The sequence below is a fragment of the Hylaeus anthracinus genome, unplaced genomic scaffold, assembly GCF_026225885.1.
Source record: "Hylaeus anthracinus isolate JK02 unplaced genomic scaffold, UHH_iyHylAnth1.0_haploid 0, whole genome shotgun sequence".
NCBI lineage: Eukaryota > Metazoa > Arthropoda > Insecta > Hymenoptera > Colletidae > Hylaeus > Hylaeus anthracinus.
Genome location: NW_026533254.1, coordinates 11,238,489 through 11,259,482, shown reverse-complemented (window position 1 = coordinate 11,259,482; position 20,994 = coordinate 11,238,489). Strand labels below are relative to the sequence as shown.

Below are 20,994 nucleotides of genomic sequence, written 5' to 3'. Positions count from 1 at the left end.
TATATATTCAAATACTGCACGGATCTGCTCGGGATATGCTTGATTCGATCACTAAGTACGGTTGGTCACGCAATTGGGACGTGTCGTATTTCCTGCTTCGTTAAAGATGGAAAAAAATGTCGGACAAAAACGTTGAATCACGTGACAAGGTGTATTATCACATAACCCCTCTTTCTTGCAACGATACACTTGCCAACTCTAACTGGAATTCTTTGGTGAAACTAGACCATAGTTTTTGTTGTCATAAATCGATATACCGCGATTTCTTTCACGCTGTCACAGTACGTTTCTTAATTGAAACTGTTTTATTTAGTTTTTACATGTAAAGTGTGCCTCCGAATTTACCAGGTTCGTTTTTAATCATCTAATTGCAGCGTTTGTTTCAAGTGGATCGATAATGCCTATTAAAATTTAGGTCGGCAACAAGCTGACATCGTGACAACAAATTTCGATACGTAATTATAATTTATTACACGTGCGCGAAATGTGTCGGAATGACATTCATATAATTCTCATTCGGAAAGTTAAATGTAATAATCTTTGGACAGAATTTTAATAATATTCGTATAATTGTAATATAATTTCTTTGGGCAGAAACAGGAAGAAATTAAAGGTTAATACATAATGAATATTTCAATTTTTGAATTTTCGCGGAACGGCGAGTGCTTATCTCAGCGTTTGGGCGCGTGTGTGCTGAAATTTGAGTGACATTTCGTGACCAGAGCCTAATAAGTTAATTTCATGAACAATTTTAATCAATCTAGTTGCGTGGAAAATATAGAATACAATTCTTCCATTACTCGTTATAATGATTTCTCTTCGTTCTTACATGAAAGCAAATATTGTAGAGAAATAATAATTTAGCTGATTACAATCTTATTGTACGACACGATAAATACACTTTACTACGCTTTAATTCAAATCAATTTGTCACTCAACATTATGCATTACATAGTTACATTTAAAATCCCCTAAGTTCTCTAAATATAAACTCAGAGGTGTTTCCCATAATTTCCCATATATCATTAATTTTCTAACCCATTAGGCCTCTCGAATTTAATCCATAGATACGAGTCTATGTGAAAAAAACTGTCACATAGATAAATAAAAAAATATTCGCAATTAATTTCCAGCCTCCTTCATAATTATGAAGGTAAGCCATACTTGGAAAAGTACTGGTAGCCATTAGGACCTCGAAGTTTATAGTACGCGGGTTTAAAAACACATAAAAGCGAACGTAAAACAAGATAGATCGAGTTTATTTGCCAGAAGTTATAGTGAGTTAAGGAGGGTAGACGGAGATGATCGCGCCCGATTATCTGGCTTTACCGTTAGAATCCATCGAGGGTGAAAATTTGAAATAAAAAGGTAGCACGCGAACTTGAAAGGCTTCGTGGGCTGGTCTCGTTGATCGAATCATGAAAAAATAATACGATGAAAATGAAGAGACACTTAAACGGTCATATAACTTTTCCAACGACTACAATATACATCGAAGTCATTTAATATCCACACCGATCTGATAACTACAACGAGAAATTTATTTACACTGTCGCCTATTCCTTGAATAATTAATAGTTGTTCAGTGCTCGAGTTATGGCAAAGGTATGGCGAACAACGCAAAACTCGAATTCCACAATACACGACAGTGTGTACGTTTTTTTAATTAATTTTTTTGGAATTGCAATATTGTACTATCAGGAAGTAACAATTTTTACAAATTCTTTCGATTAAAGAATAAATTAAAAGTGGAATTGCAATTTTGTATAAAATATTGTAATAACAATTTTTCGATGAATTATTTTGTTCACCTCGTAATATTTGAATTTAGTTTTTCTAATTATTTTACGAAAATTGGAATTTTATTACACAGGGTAGGAGCGATATCTCATTTAATTATTGTTTTAATTTCTTATTTATATCAGTCATTCTTTTTAATTACATTATTCAAACACGAAATGATAGCAATCTTTTTCGAACCAATTTTTTTGAAACAGCAATGTTATAACATAGATTAAACAACTTTTGCTTGTAATCATCTTTTGTACTTCGAACTGTGACATTTTTCAAGTCCCTTTGAAGAATTTCGAATGTCTTCGATAGTATTGAGAATTCTGCTGTTTGAGAAGCAGTTGAATTCGCGTTCGAAGCAAAGGAAAAGTGTAAAAATTGTTTGCGATTGCTCTCTGTCACGCGTGCTGAATTATTCGTTCGCTTCTCTGAAAAAGTTTGTTTAGTCGTTTGTCTTCCCTGTCGCTGGCAAGGCGTTCGCGGGCGTTATGTATTTATACGCTTCGAGCATTGCGTCAGCTCTTTGTCATGTCGTCAAACGATCCAGGACCGACGTTATTGGTTCGCAGACGCTTTTTACGAGGTCTCGTTGCAGTTAAAGGAGCCTTGTAAAGTGTTTTTACGGCGCGTGCTTCTAAACTAGCGTGCTACGAATAAAACAATCTTTCGCGGTACGCATGTTCGATCTTTGAATTGAAATTCGCCGTGCAGTGGGCCAGAATCATTGAATCATTGATTCGTTAGTTTCACATGTGTGAATGAAATTTGAAATCATATTTGTGTACTGCATTAAATTTATTGTTAAATTAAAATGGTACGAAGATCGTATATATCGTGTTAGTCGGATTAAAAAAGGGAGTAACGAGATAACATGGTTTATATAATATTTTGTTTAAATAACAGTGATACTGTGTTGACAAAATTTAATAGTCTTTATTGAACAATGTCATTTGATTTATTTAATATTCATAATTTGTGTTGAAGATTCGTTTGGTATGTCGCGATCGAGTATCAGTTGCCTTCCGTGTCTGACCAATACTTGCTATTACTATTTATATTGGTGTTTACTATCATTGCTAACGGTACGGTACTTATTATCTGCTTTAATTGGTTCTAACTAGTCGGAGGGCGGTGCAATTTACAGGAAAGAAACAATACCATACCACAATGAATGTTTAGGTACGCTACCGCAAGTAGAAACCGAAACCGTAATCCGTCGCACGCGTATCTCAAGAATTTTCAAATCCAATTTCCTCGAAAAACAAACCTCACACACAAAACCATAACGAAGCAATTAATTAATATTTTGACAATTGCCAAAAATTTCTAACGAACGAAAACCATCTTTCAACATTACAATTCCGATACATCGAGCCTGAAAAAGATTTCAACTATTCAAATTGTTTATTTGTCAAAGCAATATCCACCGAAATCAATAAACGATTTTTGTCATGCTACGAGTGAATTCTGCCCCATTGCAAGACATTCCCAGCGAACAAACGAGCCACGAATGATCGCTCCTCGGGGTTCATGAAATTTCATAAGGCCGGGTAGTTCCAGCCTTGTTCTAACTTCTCGAAATTATGTTAATCCGATCGGCGCCGATTTCGACGACGGGATTACCAGTGTCACGGATCGTTTGCACGAACCACGCTAAACCAGAAGCGGGCCGAGTTTGGCCTACTTTTTTACACGAGCATTACGTGATTACAGGATCCAATCCCGGAATGATGATCCGCGACTATCTGATGCTACTCTCGTGGCTGTGCGCGGTGCAAGGGAAAATAGGTAAATATAAAACATCACGGCTTGTGGAATATTACAAAATTAGCTTCAGTGTGAACCGTTCAAAACCTTTTTTTATTCGTTGATAACTAGCAACTTTCATATAAATAAGTTTTATAAACATTATTTCTTTAGAGTAATATGATAAATAAAATGCATAATTTTAGATAAATTTATTCGTAGCTTGTTATACTACACGTAAAAAAGTATGAAAACCTTTAGCGTGAATATCATTAACCCGTAATAAATAAGCCAAGGGCTTGCACGGAGAACACAGAAGTTAATTTTCAAAATAGGTAACTGTACGCATGAGTCTGCGTGTCTGTGTATTAAATAGTTGCACTGAAAGCATAAAATATTCATGGGTTTCCAACAGTTTATTACTATGGAATTACATGTTCGTGAAGTTTCCGCTCTTAATCCATGAATACACATCATCCGTAGAGTGTACAAATATTTTTACTTTTATCGTGATTGGATTTTTGTTTAATTGGGAAACAGCGTTTTCTTTTTTTTTTTTCATTTTAATTTTAAGCATCGACAAGCTCGCCAACCTCTCAGCGGTGTTACGAGCGCGTGCACGGTTGTTGTAAATTATTAGGAACGGGAGAAACTTTTGTGGAATGTGGGTCGATGTTCTTTGAGCTCGGTCGCGCGAGAATTTATTCGACAGTCGTACGTTAACTTTGCCCGCGCATGGTTAATTATGGATGGGATTAACAAGCCGCTTCGAAGCGAGCGCTACGTAAGCGTTCTGATAATACGCTGGAAACGACGGCAATACGGTGCCCCAATTTCCTGCCTCCTGTTATTGACGTTACACCTCACTGATGGTCTTGACCTTGTCATATATCATAGAGGCCAGGGCACCGATCAATTTTTTCAAATTAAATAATTGGGGTGCTTGTCCCCTTACGCGAACAACTATCTTTAAAGTCCATATTTACAACATTGATATTTCAAAACATATTTTGCAACTTTCATCTTCGCCCTAACGATACAAATTTGCGATGTCCAGCTTCAGAATCTTATTATTTCCGTCAGTACTCGGTATTGGAAATGTAAAATATCTTAATCTAATAAAGGTTAAATAGAACGTCGAAAGTTCAGTGGAACAACCAATCAACCGAGGGCAAAATCAGTCTCGGAGAAGTGTAAAAATACCTGGAAAAACACGCTCCACTCAAATCCGCAAAATACACACAATTACTCTATCGAAAGTGGCCGTAGCTGATTAATAGGAACAGATCTCGACGAGCGAAACAATGAGTAGTCGCGTGTCCCTTTTCCGCTCGTATTCCGTTCCCTCTTCTTTGTTTTGACGGAGCCAACCTCTCTGTCGGATCGATCTCCGCTCTAATTACCTTGCAAAGTAGCCCCTCCTCGTTCAGCCTCCCGCGGAAGGGGCTGTCGTGCAGTTAATTTCAAACAATCCGCGTTACATCAAGAAATCGAATGCACTTCAATTGAATCCGACTGGAAATTTCCACTCTCCCTCCCCACCCCCCCCCCACCCCCCTCAACCCCTAGGTGCGGTGTTATCTTGTTCCTTTTTCAACGGGAACGACGCCCCGTTGCCGCGCTGTCGTTGTCGTTGTCGTTTCGTTTTCGTTTCCGTGATTGCACAGACAAAGCGTCCCCCTGACGCGACGTTACATCAGTTTACAGAGGCTAACCGTAGGAATGAAAGAGAGAATGCAAATGCGACACGACGGATGCAAATAAAAGCCGAAATGCAGAAGGTACGACCTCGTTTCTCTGTTTCCAGGGTATTTCTGGCACATCACCGACATCCACTATGACCCGAAGTATTCCACCCAGGGAAACGCAGCGAGCAGTAAGTAGTCCCCGTCGGGCATACATACTGAGAATCGCCCCCACCCCATCTTGCATGCGGGTACGCCTCCTTTCCTCGGGGCTTGGGCCTCTGTCAGCCAGGCCTGTCGGAAGTTCTGTCGCAAGTACATTGATCTACCGTGAGAAAATTCGGAAACATTACTTGAAAATATTAAAGTGAACTTATAACTTGATTAATCCTTTGTTTGGGGGACGATTATTGCTGGAAATTTTAAGAGGCGTGCGAATTTAAAACAAATATCAGCTTGTAGGATATGATAAGACGGATTTCTTTTATATTTACAGTTTATTCATACGACGTTCAGTTTCAGAGATAAAAATGAAAAACTAACTAGACCGTTTTCCCGAAATTCAATTTTTATTACGAGCTTCTAACTTATCAATTTTCATTTTCGAAACTAAGGCTCCTATGAATTTTATATCTTTAATAGATCCAATAGTCCAACTACTCTAGACAAATATAGTTCCATAAAGATGTAAAGAATCAGTTTTGAAGGAAGCAGTTTCACGAAAGGCATAAGGTACAGGTAAGAACTGACCAAGCAGGCGAACGGTTAACAGACCTACTCGCAACAGAAATTACGACATGTCTAGATACACTATGGTCCCAGTGTTGCCCAAGCATCGAGCCTACATCCCCACCGTTCCCTCCTGTATTTACCGATCGTTTTAAAGTACCTGGCGTGTCTAGCTGGCACGAGTCTCGCATGAAATAGCAGTACCTCAAATTGCGTCCTCATACCAGCGACCACCCCCGACCCTCGACTCCGTGTCATTTGGACGTTAGCGAGGCGGTACGTGACCCGTCCGGTGTGCTTTTCCCTTAAAGATCACTTGTCCCCACGTTCTCTACGCCCACCCTCCCGCCCGGCGCGTCCGCCCTTAGGGCTGGCTCCTTTTGTTCGGCCCGTGTGCACCGTGTACGTGGCGTTTCATTCGGCTGAGACCGTTCCCTTTTGCCTCGTGCTTTCAGTGTGCTGGAACACAAGGAGCAGCAGCGACACCGAGCGGATACGGCTCGACAAAAAGCTGGCAGGCGAGTTCGGCGACTATAGCTGCGATTCACCGTGGGCCTTGATCGAATCAGCGGCGAGTGCAATGGCATCGCATCGCGGCGGAGGAATCGAATTTGTCCTCTGGACGGGGTAGGTTGTGCGTTCGCAGACGGCGCCTCAGGCCGTGAGGAACGAGCCGCCGCCATCCCCACGGTCGATTAATCGCTTTACCGCCGCCGCGCCTCGCCGCGCCGGATAAGAATCTCGCGAGGAATTATGTTTGCCGGACATTAATTGGATGGTAATCGCGGCGTAGGAAATTCAACTAACCGAGTCTTATGGGGATTAATCAGGGCCGAGGTGCCGGCGTTATTGAATCGGGGGACTGCCGGATCCAACGACGGACGTTTGATCGTTGGTATTATTAACGTGTAAAGATCTTATTACTATTTCACAGGCGATTAACTCGCTGTTACTCGGACTTCCTTCGATGTCCACCTACACGAATTGTTCAATCGAGTTTAATAATATTAGAGGGACCAGAAAGTAATGTCGTTTCTTTTACTTTAAATTGAAACAAATAAATTTATAATACGTTTCTATTTTTATATTTCGTCATTTAATCTGCAAATTTTCGATATCTGATCGATACAATTCAATTAGTGTGCAGTGAACTGATAAATAATAATCAAGTATTGACATTCGTAGAAGCGACGTTACTTTCTGGTCTCCTTAATAAGTACGAAACCATGGAGATCGGAGGAAACGAAGTTCCTTCGATTTCTGAAGCCTGACTCTGTCAAGCAATTGACTTAATTGGAAAAGTGGAAGTACATCGCGAGATCGCAACGCGACGAAAGATGAATGAAAATATTGGAATAATTTGTTTTTAGTAACGCTGTGATCAGTGGTCATTTACAGTCACACTTGGTCCGTGGATGACCACAAGACACACGCGCAAGATCGCGAGTTCCATATCGAACAAAGTTACGATCGTTTGTACTCGAGAAAGAAGCGGGAGAAGCGTAAATAATAATTGCTCGACGGTCAATTGGGAAAAGAATTCGTGAAACATTAACATTACAGCAAAGTCATATTCACGATCATCGTTTAAACAATTATTAATAATTAATTTAACGAACATGAGAGACGTTTATTGTAGATTACGCATTCGTGGGACATTTATGTAATTTTGATTACAAGTATATACGTCCTTTGCAGTTGTTAATTTAATATTTTCAAGAGAGCCAGCCATCATCACCTAAATGTTAAACTCCATTACACTTTATGCCTCTAAAATCCGAATAAATCGATCGTGTAATTGGATAAAACGCGAGGAATTGGCAGGAAATTCAATAGTATTTCCATTATTCCGGAAACAAATTAACAAGTGATTTATATCGCGTAACAGTAGCAACTAGAGAAGTTAAGTAACGAACGCGATAAGAGGACCCGTGTCGACCAACAAATTTCAACGAATGAATAATTCCGCGAGTACTAGGAGGCAATCAGTAAATTGGTTGATAAATCAAAACAATACTGATCGATGCTTAACGCGGAATACCGAGAACTAATCCGATAATTGGTAATTCGCAAACTCGAGGAACAAGAATGCAATGGGCCGTAAGGATTTGTGTTTGTGCGACGCCACATAGGAACAGGCTGCGTATCCTGTACAAATTAAATCGTACAAACTACTAGTTTAATGGAGTTTGATCAATTTATCGTCGATGCAATTGCAAACGTCGCTTGCGTTTTGGTATAAATTGTTGGAATAATCAGTAATCCCGTTCGAAATCGCGAAATCTAATAAACGCTGATTAATGCTGATATAAATCTATTATCCGCGCCGTTTGCTAATAGAATATCTTTCGCTCGTTATCGTAATCAAACAATGGATTCGGACATCATATTTTGCTGTGATTATACCGATCGTTCGTCCTTGAGGCTTTATGCTATTGATAGTTTCCATGAAAGTTGTTTAGAAATTTCACTCACCATCACTTTCGTTACGTTACGTTTACGTTAATTCAAAGAAATTTTATATATATGTACATGATCTTTTTGTTTGTATATCTATGATTCCATTTATAAAAAAAATTAGAAAGTTATTGAGTCAGAAAATTATTTGCAAGAGAGCAGAAAAACCTGAAAGTTTCGGAGCAGAAAAGTTAGTTTCCGAACTGTGCTAAGTCCACTCGTGGTCGATTCAAAAGTTTCGGTCTTTCCGAATTCATTTCGTCAATGTCGAATTTCATCGTCAACGTGTAATACAGCGCTGATACTGCACGAGTGCACGAACAACCTACTTTTTTGATAGAATCGCACGCGAATTCTACAACGACTCGATTCGAATTCCACAATTCACAGCAATGGAGCAATCATCGTTGCCGATCTTTCAATTTAGCTTCGTGTTTCCAAACAGTTCGCGTTAATATTACTTTTACACTTCGTTGCTTCGCTTATCATTTTTATTTGCAAAACACGACATACTGACATCTGCAAAAGAAATATAATCAAAGTAGAAAGAATTACACTTGTCAAGGAAAGAAATTTTATAACACACTTCTCACAAAAATCAATTTTCGACGATCATATAGACAGATTAATCGATGGGAGAATGACGATTCGAAACGATCGATACGCATTTGAACCAGATTAACCCGTGCCTGAGTAACTGCACAGGCGAATAAGGCTTGCAGAAAAATAAACGACGCTCACTTGTGACAGGAAAATCCAATTTTCAATGGCTTCGGTCACGGCTATCTTTCTAATGGCGTTCCGGTAAATCGCATTTCAAACTTTGCAGGTTGCCGATTAACTTGTAGCGACACGCGCGCTCACGCGATACCCGTTGCTCCTTACTTCTCTCGATTTATACGATTTTACTCATCAGCCCTTAAATTTCGCAGTTCATTGTTGCGTTTCGTGTTCCAAGTTTCGAATCCATACGCTTTCATGGATCTTAAATCCTAAAACTACAGGATTCCTTAAAAGAGGCTTTAGGAATCTGTTTTTCAATAAAATAAAGATAGCATAGAACGTATCTGTCTCTCTAATTTTAAATGAAAGTCCAGATGATCATAATTAAACGTGAAAGGTGATGTCGTCTCAGTAAGATATAAAAAGATTACAATTTTAAAATATGATCTCGAAGCCCCATTTGGAAAATCTTTTTCAAGGTAATCCATTAATTTCGCAACCCCTGTGATTTAGTGTTTGGATGCTTTGCTCATAATAGAAAGATTTATTCAACTCCGAAAATATGGCCAGTACCGAGCGAATTTTATTGAAGAACCCGCCACTAATTCTTAAACGGGAAATCCACTTAGCGAGAGAATTCAATAACTACGATTTTACTAATGGCGCGTCAGTAAATCACAATTAAGTCTTAGAGATTACCAATTAACTACCAGCGACAGGTGAGCACGCGCTCACCTATATAACAGCATAATGCAGCAAGATTTAACGTAATTCTTTATAACACTTAAGGGTATGTTTTATATATTAATTCGAGTAGCATAAGAATCAGTGGTATGAACGTGTAAGACGACTTAATTGAAATAATCAATCAAAAAACTACTCTCAATGATACTCCAATCTACTCCATTCCACGCTCATAACTATTTCGAAACAATTACCCACACCAGTCGAGATCTACCAAGACAATCGAATGGAACCCCCTCCGATCGCCTAAAGATCCCAATCTCATTGTCAGTCGTTAACAAAGTTCCCAGCGAATGGGTGGAAGGTGGCAGGAGACACTCGGGCGCCCTATCGTTTCTTCGTGTTTACCAGCGAATCGGAGTAATTCTCCGCAGGCCCCGTCGTATGTAACTAGTACTAACGAGGTTGTAACTACTTGTTGCAGTGACGCGCTGACGCGCACCGCTGGCATGAGCGCCGAGCTACGTCTGCAGTGTTTGCGGAATTTGACCGATCTGTTGTCTCGCACGTTTAAGGAACAATTTGTGTTCCCTGCGCTCGGACACGACGAGGGAGTAAGCTTCGAGCAGCTCGCTGTGGTCTGGTCGCAATGGTTGCCGCAGGAGGCTTTGGACACGTTTCAAACCGGTGGGTATATCGAGGCGTTCTGATTCCGTTCTCCGCGAGTTTTCGGTGGTCCAGGACCACACGGGTATTTCTCGGTGCAGCTGAGCGAAACGTGTCTTGTAATGGTAAACACGGCTCGGGGTTGGAGGTAATACAGGAATCGGATTAAATTCCGGAAGCTTTTGGAGAACGAAATTTGAAACGGTGGTTTCGCTACGGAAGCTACTCGATATTTTTGTGCTTCGTTGATCACTAAAATAAAAATCGCACAAGAAGAAGTTTGATGGCGTGAAAATTTAACTGTTCCGAGAGTGATCTCGTTATATCCGCGATCATCGTAGTCAAGTTCGTCTCCACTTGCCGGAGTTCTTTTATTTCGGATGTTGCGATTAATTGGCCCTCTGTTTATAGCTCGTTGACCGCGTTATTTTCCAGCCAGACTTTTTTTTGGTGGAAATGGCTTAATGTACCGAATTGCGGTTGACTGCACTTTTCTGTGAAGCAGCGCGATTTCTGTGTTAAAAATAGAAAAGTGTAGATTTTCCTTGACGTAGACGATTTTTTATAAAGGAACACCTAAATATTTCCACTGTTTTTAAGGACACAATCTAACGGTGATTCTAAATACATTTCGCTTAGTATTAAAACTTGGAAATGATCGAAGCCATCGAGTAACTTCTATACGGTAATATTCCTTTAAAATAAATATCCTCTGCAGTGTTTACCATACAATTGAAACATTACGGTCAGCTTCACTATCGCTACAATTACTAACTTTTATAAACATTTTGAGACATATCTCGAACAAACGTTTTCCCAAGAGATTAGCAGAACACAAAAAGCTGAAAAAATTGTCTATTCACAGCCCCCTATAAATTTTTCTGAAGAAACGAAAACCCCAAGCACTTAAAGATTTCATCCCTTCGAAGTCAATTAAGTCAGCCAACGAAAACTGTTCCCTGCACGCTATTACGCGCCCCAATGCGTTCTGCATTCGCGCGAGATCTCATTAAAATCCGAAATTTCGGTAGCAATCCCCGAGAAGGTTAAAAAGAATTTCGTTCGGATAACGCCAGACTTTGCTCCCAGTCGTTTCCGTAAGAAGCTAATAATAGCAAGCGGCGCCGTTGAAGGCGGAAAATTACGGTGGAAGAGACGCGAAGCGGAGCATGCTAGGAAAACTCACTTGACGATTTCGAACACTTGTTTCAGCCGGATATTACACGATAGAGCAGAGATCGGAAAAGTATCGAATCATCTTCCTCAACACAAATTTGTGGCTGAACACGCCTTACAACCGTAATCTGGAGCAACGCACAGATAGCATCGCGACCGATGGGACGCCAGATCCTTTCGATCAATGGAAATGGTTCGAGTCGACCCTCGACAGTGCGCGGAGGAAGAAGGAAACGGTAAGCACGATTCCACCGGAATTCAGTAATATTAACTCCCGAAGCGTGCCCGTTGCCGCGCATTGTTTGCTTCCGTCGCTTTTATTATTTTTACGAGCTGCTATGCTTGGAGAATTGTATCCAGCTTCGGCTCGCAGCACCTTGCACGCTTATCTTCAACAGTTGGTAGATTATCCCTCGCAGGGTGAATTGAAAACTTTTGCGCTCGGGATCGGTTATGTTTATTTTTCGGCCACTTGTAAGTTAGACGGCAGCCTGACGGTTTTCCGAGAAAATTCTTTTGTTTCGAGTTCATCGGAATTGTTCTGGATAACGAGGGCTCTTATAGTCGTGACTGAGTATGAAGTGGAAACAATATTTGTAACTGAATAAAATTGAATAAGTTGCTGAAGTACTTGAGACAATCCCAAGGGATTGCGTTGTTATTTTTACCACGTTTTAAAATACTAACACTGAATATTGCAAGTATTTGATCTCTGTGAGAATCTGCTCTGGCTCTATTGTTACAGTATCAAATTGAGACAGTTTTGAAATCTACCACCTCGAGAGAAGTTTCTTTTTATTTAATTTTATGTAGAATGTTATTTAATTTAAGTTGAGGATAATAAATGTCTCACCCTTTACATCAGTCCTTTGGCAAGCTAGAAGAAAAATGAGAAAAATCTATAATGTACTGTCCCTTATTATTTATAAGTGTCGTTTGGCAACAGAAGGTATGGTTCCCTCAATAAAACCTTCAGTGGTTATGAAGCTTGTACAGTATGTATTTATGACTGTACGCAGGGTTCAAGAAGGTATGAGAGAAGTTAAAATTTATTGCAAAAGCTAAGCACTCCCGAACCCTGTGTAGGATTGTCGCCAATATCTTGGAACACATTTTCTTCGATATTGCTTCTTCGACGTCTACGACCACGACCTTTCAGGGGTCAAACGAAGGACCCTTATTCGGATAATGTTTGTTCTAACATATACCTAACACTTCTGTGCCTCAGGTCATGATATAAAATATAAATTTGATGTAAAGATAAATTTCTGGTAAATATTTTCAATCAATTTGATTAAAAAGAATGGAATTACCTCTATTTACTATTACATATTCCTTCCATAATCTTATATTACTAACTTATACATTTTATACACACGAGATGAATATGTGGTAGAATAATTATATTTCCAACACATCTTGGAAGAAAACGCACGTCTCGAGGCATCTGTTTACCGGCCCTAAACTTCAGCCACTGAGAAACTAGATCTCCTAGGTTTATGGGCCCGGTGGCCTAGAATGGCTCAAGTTTTAGCAGGTTTACAGCACAGTTTTATCTTTCTCCCTGTGACATACTTGTTTGCATCTCAAAGACGGAAAACTGGAAAGTGATGCATTCAAACGCGAATAAATAAATCTGGAAAAATGAAGAGTAACAAAGTGCAATACAAATTTATTACTAATATCTCGACTTTGCATTCTACTCACCTTCGACTCTGGAATGCTTACAATTGAGTTGAGCGAATAGTTACGAAGTGAATAGGTAGACAGTGTAGCATAAATAAATCAGTCGAACTGGAATACAACTGTAATTTGTCACATGCTTCCTCTCGCTCTAACATTTTTCGAGTTCCCAAGTTTATTGCAAGTCACTTTATGTCAACGTGTCAGCATTCCCGCGAATCTAGAATAACTGAAGTACGCGTGCACTTCGCTGTATCTATGTAAATACTCTTCGACGAAGATCTGCAACATGTTCACGCAAAATCCGGTTTGCTTTCACGTTCGACTAAAATGTTTGCATTCGTTCCGGCCCTACCTTTATCCGTACGTTCCATTTTTAAAACAAACTTCCCCTCGTTCGTACCACTGCCGCGTCTAATTCTGCGGAACGTCGAATGCCGGTTTCCATTTTACGTAAAAACACAGTAGCGAATCAATGGTCCTTCGTGAAATTTTCCTCCTGGGACGTGGGCGTTCCCTGACAAGCTACCAAAACTTAGTGGCAACCGCGAACTTCTAATTGCCGCGTCTTCGATGCACCCCTTTCCACCCACCATATCCCACAGGACCTAAAACAGTAGGGAGGAGTATTGGACACTGCAGTTGCGATGAGAAAAATTTGACATGAAATAATAAAGAGTGTCGATGGAATAAAATATCCTTGTTTTTTGACGAATCGAGACCGCGGGGAAAAAGTTTTACTCCCGAGGGGTAGCTGATGCAATCGAGAATGTTCTCGCACGCGCGTTTTTCGAGATTAAAAATTCACCGAAATTTGTCCAAACTGGGTGGCATATATTTACCATCGCCGCATTGCAGATGATAAAAAGAGAAATTCGGCGTGATATATTTAATTTTCAAATTACCCGTGTGAGTTTATTTTTATAAATTGCGTTGCGAAAATTAAATTTCTTTTGGTTACAGTCAGTCCCATAAATATTCGAACCTTCTATGTCTATTGAAGAAATTTATTTAAATTAAATGGTAGGTTTGATGTGTTCCAAGTGTATATTTGTATAAATATATACATGTTAAAACGTAATCGTATACATATCTATAATGAAAAATTCAATTGGTAATATGAAAAGTATTATTTAATTTAGTCAAACTTCTTCAGTAAACATAGAGGATATGAAAATTTAGGGGACTGACTGTATATTGAGCAACGATTACGTAAGAAAATATAAGATTATATAAGAATAATTATTCGTTAACTACAATGTTGAGGCTCTCAGACTGCATGGTGTTCGCTCTCGTTTATTAACCGTTATATCGCGATCGAGATGCGTTCGTTAAATTCCAGCAGACAAACAAGGGGGGGGGGTTAGGCTGCCGCGGAAACGGCACGAAACGATATTATTTTCGTCTTCCTGTTCGCGTTCTCCTTCGTCGGAGGATTCTGGGCGCGTCGTATCGCACAAAGGAGCCCGTGGATACGTCGCGCGCTGATAAAGGGTGCAAATGTTCCAGAGGCGGGAGCGTAACTGAGCCGTTGAGTATATTTAACTTGCAGAACGGTTCTTGGCATCCCCTCGTCCTTCGCCCCACCTTCGCTCAGAGGCGAGTTCGATAATTAAAAGGATCAAGCCAAGCTCGTATACGGAAGCGCTCGTAAAACGAGCCTGCGAAATCTGAGTCAACGAGGCTATCCGTCGGCGTTCCAGCGCGGAAACTTTATCGGCTAAACGTCAATGTTATAGGGGGCGGGTGGCGAACGGGGCGAACGAATGAAAATCCTTGGATGCGAGGGCGGTATCAATGCCAACACCGCTTCGTTTCCTCCGCTTTTGGTTTTGCGTCGCGATAAATTATTTTACACGGCGACACCGTTACCAGAACGACAGGCTATCAGTCAATAACAGAACTTCCGTCTCCCCTTCATCCCGTCGCGGAACTTCACGGTCTGAGAGTAACCGTTGAATACCCTTTCTCCACGCCGGACACGAAGTTACCGAGGAAATATTAATATTCGATATTGTTCGACGGCTCGATAATAGCGCCCACCTCTCCTGACGCGTGTGTACTTGAAGCGTTCCGAGAGGAAACGATCCCGATCGAGGGTGGAGGTTAAATTGGTAGGTTAAGATTTCGCAAAGAGAGCTGGGATATTATGGGGAATTTACTGCTGGAATGAGAGACGGGTTGTTTTCCTAGGGGATGAATCGACCTGCGAGGTAGCGTGAGAGATTATGCAGTGGTAATCGGTGGAGCCTATAGGTTGGGACCTTAGGTCCAATGTAAACGGCGGAGATAGCGACTGTGGACCTACGGCAGCTGTGCACGCCTGATTCGCATGCAGAAAGTGCTTTAATATTTTATTTGATACTATTCTTCACTAGTGTGTGTATTGTGCTCTGTTGTACTAACTGTATATCTGTATGAAGTTGCAAATTCATTTATTTCGTTATTAAATGTTCTCCAGTGAATTTACGCTAAAATAATTTTCCAACGAGTTTATAAATATCTCTACTGAATTCAAATACTGCTAATAAATTAACGAATTCATAATGCAACAAAAGTACAAGTATAACCCAGTACAGAATACGATCGAAGTCTCAAAATCAGACACTCTGAGAAACAGGAAGTATTCACCTCAGTCCAGTTCAATACCCTTCCTAATGTATATTTAATACCTGCTCCGATGTGTTCAGAATTTTATTAAGCTCTAGATTTCAGGAAGTTATCGTATTCATCGAACTGTACTTTCCAAGGATGTACTTCTTCTCGAACACACCGTATATAAAGACTAAGATCGATATTTAATATCTACGCTTATAAGTTACGGAAAACAGTACAAAAACTGGCACGGGCCAATAAGCTCGAGTACTTAGATTCACGTGAAACTTTAAAAACGAATAGAGTTTAAAAGGGGGTTTGGAGAAGGTGGGGGCACAACTGTAGCTCGTATAGAAATACCTTCGATCAATTTATCGCTAACAATTCGAGGCGTTGCGTGATATTGGAAGATTGTGCTCCTACGTGGGGGAGAATGGGGGAGCTATAGCATTGCAAGTTACTTTTGCTGAAAGTATGGAACACAGGCGTGTAAGTTTCCTTTTATATTATGTACCGTGCGGTACGAAAGAACTTCGTCGACGCCCTGTAACAGTGGTTCTCATACTTTCTTTTTTTTTTACTTCTGATAGCCAAATTGAAATAGTTTGGAACGGATATGAGGTACCTCTGTGGAAACGAAACGTAAAAGTAGAAAGTAAAGTTTCGTTGTTAGTGTTTTTTTTTTGTTGTCCCAAGATTCATGAAAAATACAACTGTTATAAAAATCAAAACTTGTTTCGTTACATTACGGGAAACGAATCAGTCTCTGAGTTGAATAATAATCCGTGTCGTTGTCTTTAAAACGTCTATTATAAATATAGGAGCCCTGAAGAATTAAAATATTTAAAGACTTTATATATGGTAAAAGTATCAAATTCTCTACTATCGGAGCATCTGGAAACTTGAATCTGGTGATTTCAAACTTTCAGCATACATCGTACGAGATTGCGGGCTGTGGATTGTGTCAAACATTTTATTTTCAGAAACTGGAAAAATGGAAATTTTATAGAGATCCACGCCACCCCGGTGTGCAGCTTTCATAACCTTCCTTTGCTGATAGGTCATATTTTCCTGTCAGCAACGACCTCAAGAATGTAAAATTATGGACTAGTCCGCTTCGCGGTTATTGGCAGCCCTGAACCAATTCCAACAAAAAATTCGGTCGAATGGAAATTCGTCTCACAGCGTATTGCTTCCCAGTCACATCTGTCCGCAGATAAAATACGCTCCAATTGTAAATCCAATATTATATTCGGATGTCTGACGTCTTTTGAATTACGTACGAGTAGAAGAAACTGTAGGCTATGGGGCAAATCTTTTACGAATTTACGCGAGGTGTGCAGACACGCGTGACAAGATACATGTGATTCTACGTTAAAAAGCGAAGCTAAAACTTAGAATAACATTTCATTGTAGGAGGCTTCGACTGCGAGAAAGTCGCGATCGAAAATGTTTGGGGCACACCAACCACTTGATAAAACTGGGCATTCTATGCGTTATGTTTAAAACTACTAATTCATAATCAGAAATATTGCATTTTGTATATAGATACATTATTAATGTAACAACCTGAAGTGCTCGTGCCTCGTGAACAAAGCCCAGTATGGTAAAAATTCATTCTGCACTTTCGATTCATTATTACACGAAGAATCTTTTTCATTCGTGAACCCGGTATATCAATGAAATTTGACTCTGAAAAAAATATATACTACTTGATAAAAATATTGATGTTGAAGTCTATAGTGTAGTCAACGTAAATTGACGACAATCTCACGGAAAGGTTTTTATCGCAGCTTTCGTGACGGCGTCTTTCAACGCGACCCGTTTCAATTACTTTGCTCGTCGCGACGAGATTCGAATTAAACCTCGGGCGTTTAATTGTTCCGTGAAAGGCATTTCCAGTAGTACGTCGTAATGATTTCGTGGAAACTGATAGATACCCGGACAATGTGTTACGTCGATCGAACGAACCACCCCAAAGATTTACTCTCCGCTCCAGTAAACGGGGTCTCGGGTCCCTCTGCGGGATCGATTCATCCGGAACAAACGTCTATTTCATATGGTCGCGCCCGTTGAAAGAAATACCAGGCTTCGTGGTCTTCGCAGGTTTCCGTGGCGGCCAAAAATAAGGGATCCGTATTTTTTTAGTCGCTGTAACTCAAGTTTAGAGCCGGTACTACCATCCGAAGTTTCAGCATTCCGATGCTAAAGATATTTAGATAAATTCTGTGTGGGTTTTTGAAGAAAAATCACGCATTGGGAAAGAGAACGGGACAGTTGGAGAAGTGTAGTGTATACGCTTTTAATTACATTTGATTTATTTAGAAACTCGATCCAAAGGTCTTCTTGCTATTAATGTACGTATACCTACGCGAATTTATAAACGCAGCGTACTGAATTACCGGCAGAGTTGTCCGCTTTATCGATGCGGTGATCTGCATTACCCGTAGGAATATCTGCTTCATCGACTGAGCTCTCGGCATTACCAGCGAAACACCAAACGCAGACCTAGTTTGGGAATCCCTGGTCCGCACAAATATGCACTGAACGTTATTGCTAACAATGAGCTCGCGCATCGACGGAATGGGAATTGTTCGCGAAATTTATTCCAACGGTCAATTACTATCCCGCCCCTCCCCCTCGGTTCTTGGCATTGCGAATACGACGGGGTAACCATCGTCGTCGCCGCGATTTCGACGATATCGGTGTCGGATAACGCGCCTTCGAGATATCGGTTATCGATTACGGCCCGCGGCGTTTAGAACGAGCGAATCCTTCAGCTGGCTGGATGCTACGACCGGTGATAAATTATGGAAGGACTTTGAATTCCATACACGCTGCGAAGATCCGGATAGCTAAACCGTTGCACGCCGATCCTATTGATCTTGATCGCGTATAACCCATACCTGCCCTTCCATCCAGCCTTCTCCGTGTGGCAACCCATATTCTCGCACGTCTTCTTTGACATCGTCGTCGTCGACGCGCGAGAGTGTCCGCCCGTGAAAGCGAACGTGTCACATGGTTACACGAAAACCCGTGAATCAGCCGTGAAATCCGTCATCAAAATTCACCGTAACCTGACAAAAACAACTCGTCCCGCCCAGGAAGGAATATATTCCCTTGTGGATCGATCTATCGCGCTGAAACATGGCTTCGCGGAGGTTATTGTCGGCTGAGTTGATGGGAATTTGGCAAGGGTTACTTTAGGTTTATGATTTATTAGAGAAGGGGTGTTACGAAATTTACTTTCGACCGGGCGGAGTACTGTGTTAGGTCATGGACGTTGTAGAAGTAGAGTAAGACAAGTTGGGGCAAATTGAAATAGGCGTGGGCAGGTTGTTATCGAGGATGAAGACATTTAAATCACGTTACCAATAAAAGTTTCTCTCTTTCTGAAAACGTCTGTTACAGCTTCTAACTCGCTAAACTATACGAAAGATTCATTTACCCGTAATGCACCGTGTTTCAATTAAAATAATGGTTCCGCTACAATCGAGGAGCTCCGTTTCTAACTTATCGATTTCGCGTCACAAATGTTGCGCCCATCATTCATCCCCCTGAGCTCTGTCTGCGGAAACGACGCAAACGCGCGTCAATCTCCGTTGGACGATGAACAAAACTGGACAGTAGTGAAGAGGGGGATGGTTGGGGGGATTAAGAACCGTAATTGACAAGTGAATCAGCCACGCGTCAGTTTTCTAACCTTCCTGTCGGTGAGAGCGATAAATCTTTTTCAAACCTCTGTGAAATACCACTCGCCGCGGCATCTCCTCCAGATATTCTCAGCCGAATTTTCCGAAATCCTGGCTGGTTCGTGCGCGCCCACGCCGTAACAAAAGATAGAAATCCGATTTGCTCTGGACAGATATAATCCTTCCGCTGCCCCCTTGTCACGGAGCCCTTGCTCGTTCACCGGCGAAGAATCCCGCGGACAGGGAGACCCCGGAGATCGATCGATCCCGGAATCCCATAATACGATCGCAAATTACGTGCCGTTTTAGTCGCGTCAGCTTCGAAACTGACCAATCAACGACACCATTGTTGCGTGGCCCGATTGATCCACGGTCTGCAGCGAACACCGGCGTTGATTTTTTTGTCTGATCTGGCACTTTTGATCCGAAATCAACGTTCCACTCTCGTGTCCAGCTATTCAACCGACGCGCTCGAGGAAAAAAAAAAATTTATATAATTCCGGGCGTGCCCCTTGCGTCTCTGCCGACTCGTGGCGCTCGACGGTCGAGGGGAATTAAATTCGGCCATCTTTTCTTTACCCTTTTCCTGGCGTTGAATAGGAGTTTTTGGTTGGGAGGATGGATTGGAAGTGCTTGGATAACCAGTTTTAACTGTTCTAGTATTGGAAGAGTAATTTTTCCAGTAAAAAGGTCCAACGGAATTTTTATTGAAAGGAAACAAAGAAACTGATTACGACCTTTGTATTTTTAGTTATTCTTATTTTCCATTGGATTGTAGTCCAATGAAGGTTTTAACTAGAGTTTCTTTTTTTTTTTATTAATTAAAATATCACGTCAAATGTCAGCTGGAAGTCTAAATTTAATTTAAGCTCAATAAATTTGGGTAGGTATTTAAACGAACGTCCGAACATTTATCGAACGTTTATCGAACATTTTCATTCACTCGGTTGTCCCGATTGTCATTTGAAATCTAGAATCACGGTACGCGAAAAATACTTGAAAGTAAACCACAGTTGGACATGTGGCCGGAACAGATTATTTTTTCAATCAGCTAGAGATGACATTCGAACAGCTGCTCAAACAGAGTTACATCTTGCTTCATCAATCGAGGACCGGAGTACAGTGTAATTTTAAATTTGAAACAAATTTTCTACTATTTGTTTTCACTGTTCAACTATTTGAACAATAGATGTGTTATTCGCCAGTCCACATCCACAACGTCTGTGTGGACCTGTAGTATATGTGTGTTCCTCGTACTAACATTCAGAAAATTATTTCTCTCTCTATTAAGTTCAGTTAATTTTCTCCTTGTATTAACAATTAGATGATCGAATTACGCGTATATTTAATATTAGGTATGGTTCATG

At 40.6% G+C, this 20,994-nt stretch overlaps 1 protein-coding gene across 3 annotated transcripts in view; it reads left to right on the top strand.

The window, feature by feature from the left end:
• Window positions 1-20,994, top strand: part of LOC128896358 (acid sphingomyelinase-like phosphodiesterase 3a) — a 65,535-nt gene that overhangs the window by 31,815 nt on the left and 12,726 nt on the right. For 2 of the 3 annotated variants that reach the window (XM_054159705.1, XM_054159704.1), the window contains exons 2-6: window positions 3,505-3,579; window positions 5,345-5,413; window positions 6,407-6,578; window positions 10,300-10,502; window positions 11,694-11,893. In XM_054159705.1, coding sequence (XP_054015680.1) covers window positions 3,519-3,579; window positions 5,345-5,413; window positions 6,407-6,578; window positions 10,300-10,502; window positions 11,694-11,893 — 705 coding nt within the window. In that variant the 5' untranslated portion in view covers window positions 3,505-3,518. The remainder of the gene's footprint in view (window positions 1-3,504; window positions 3,580-5,344; window positions 5,414-6,406; window positions 6,579-10,299; window positions 10,503-11,693; window positions 11,894-20,994) is intronic. The other variant, XM_054159706.1, reaches the window with a different exon arrangement.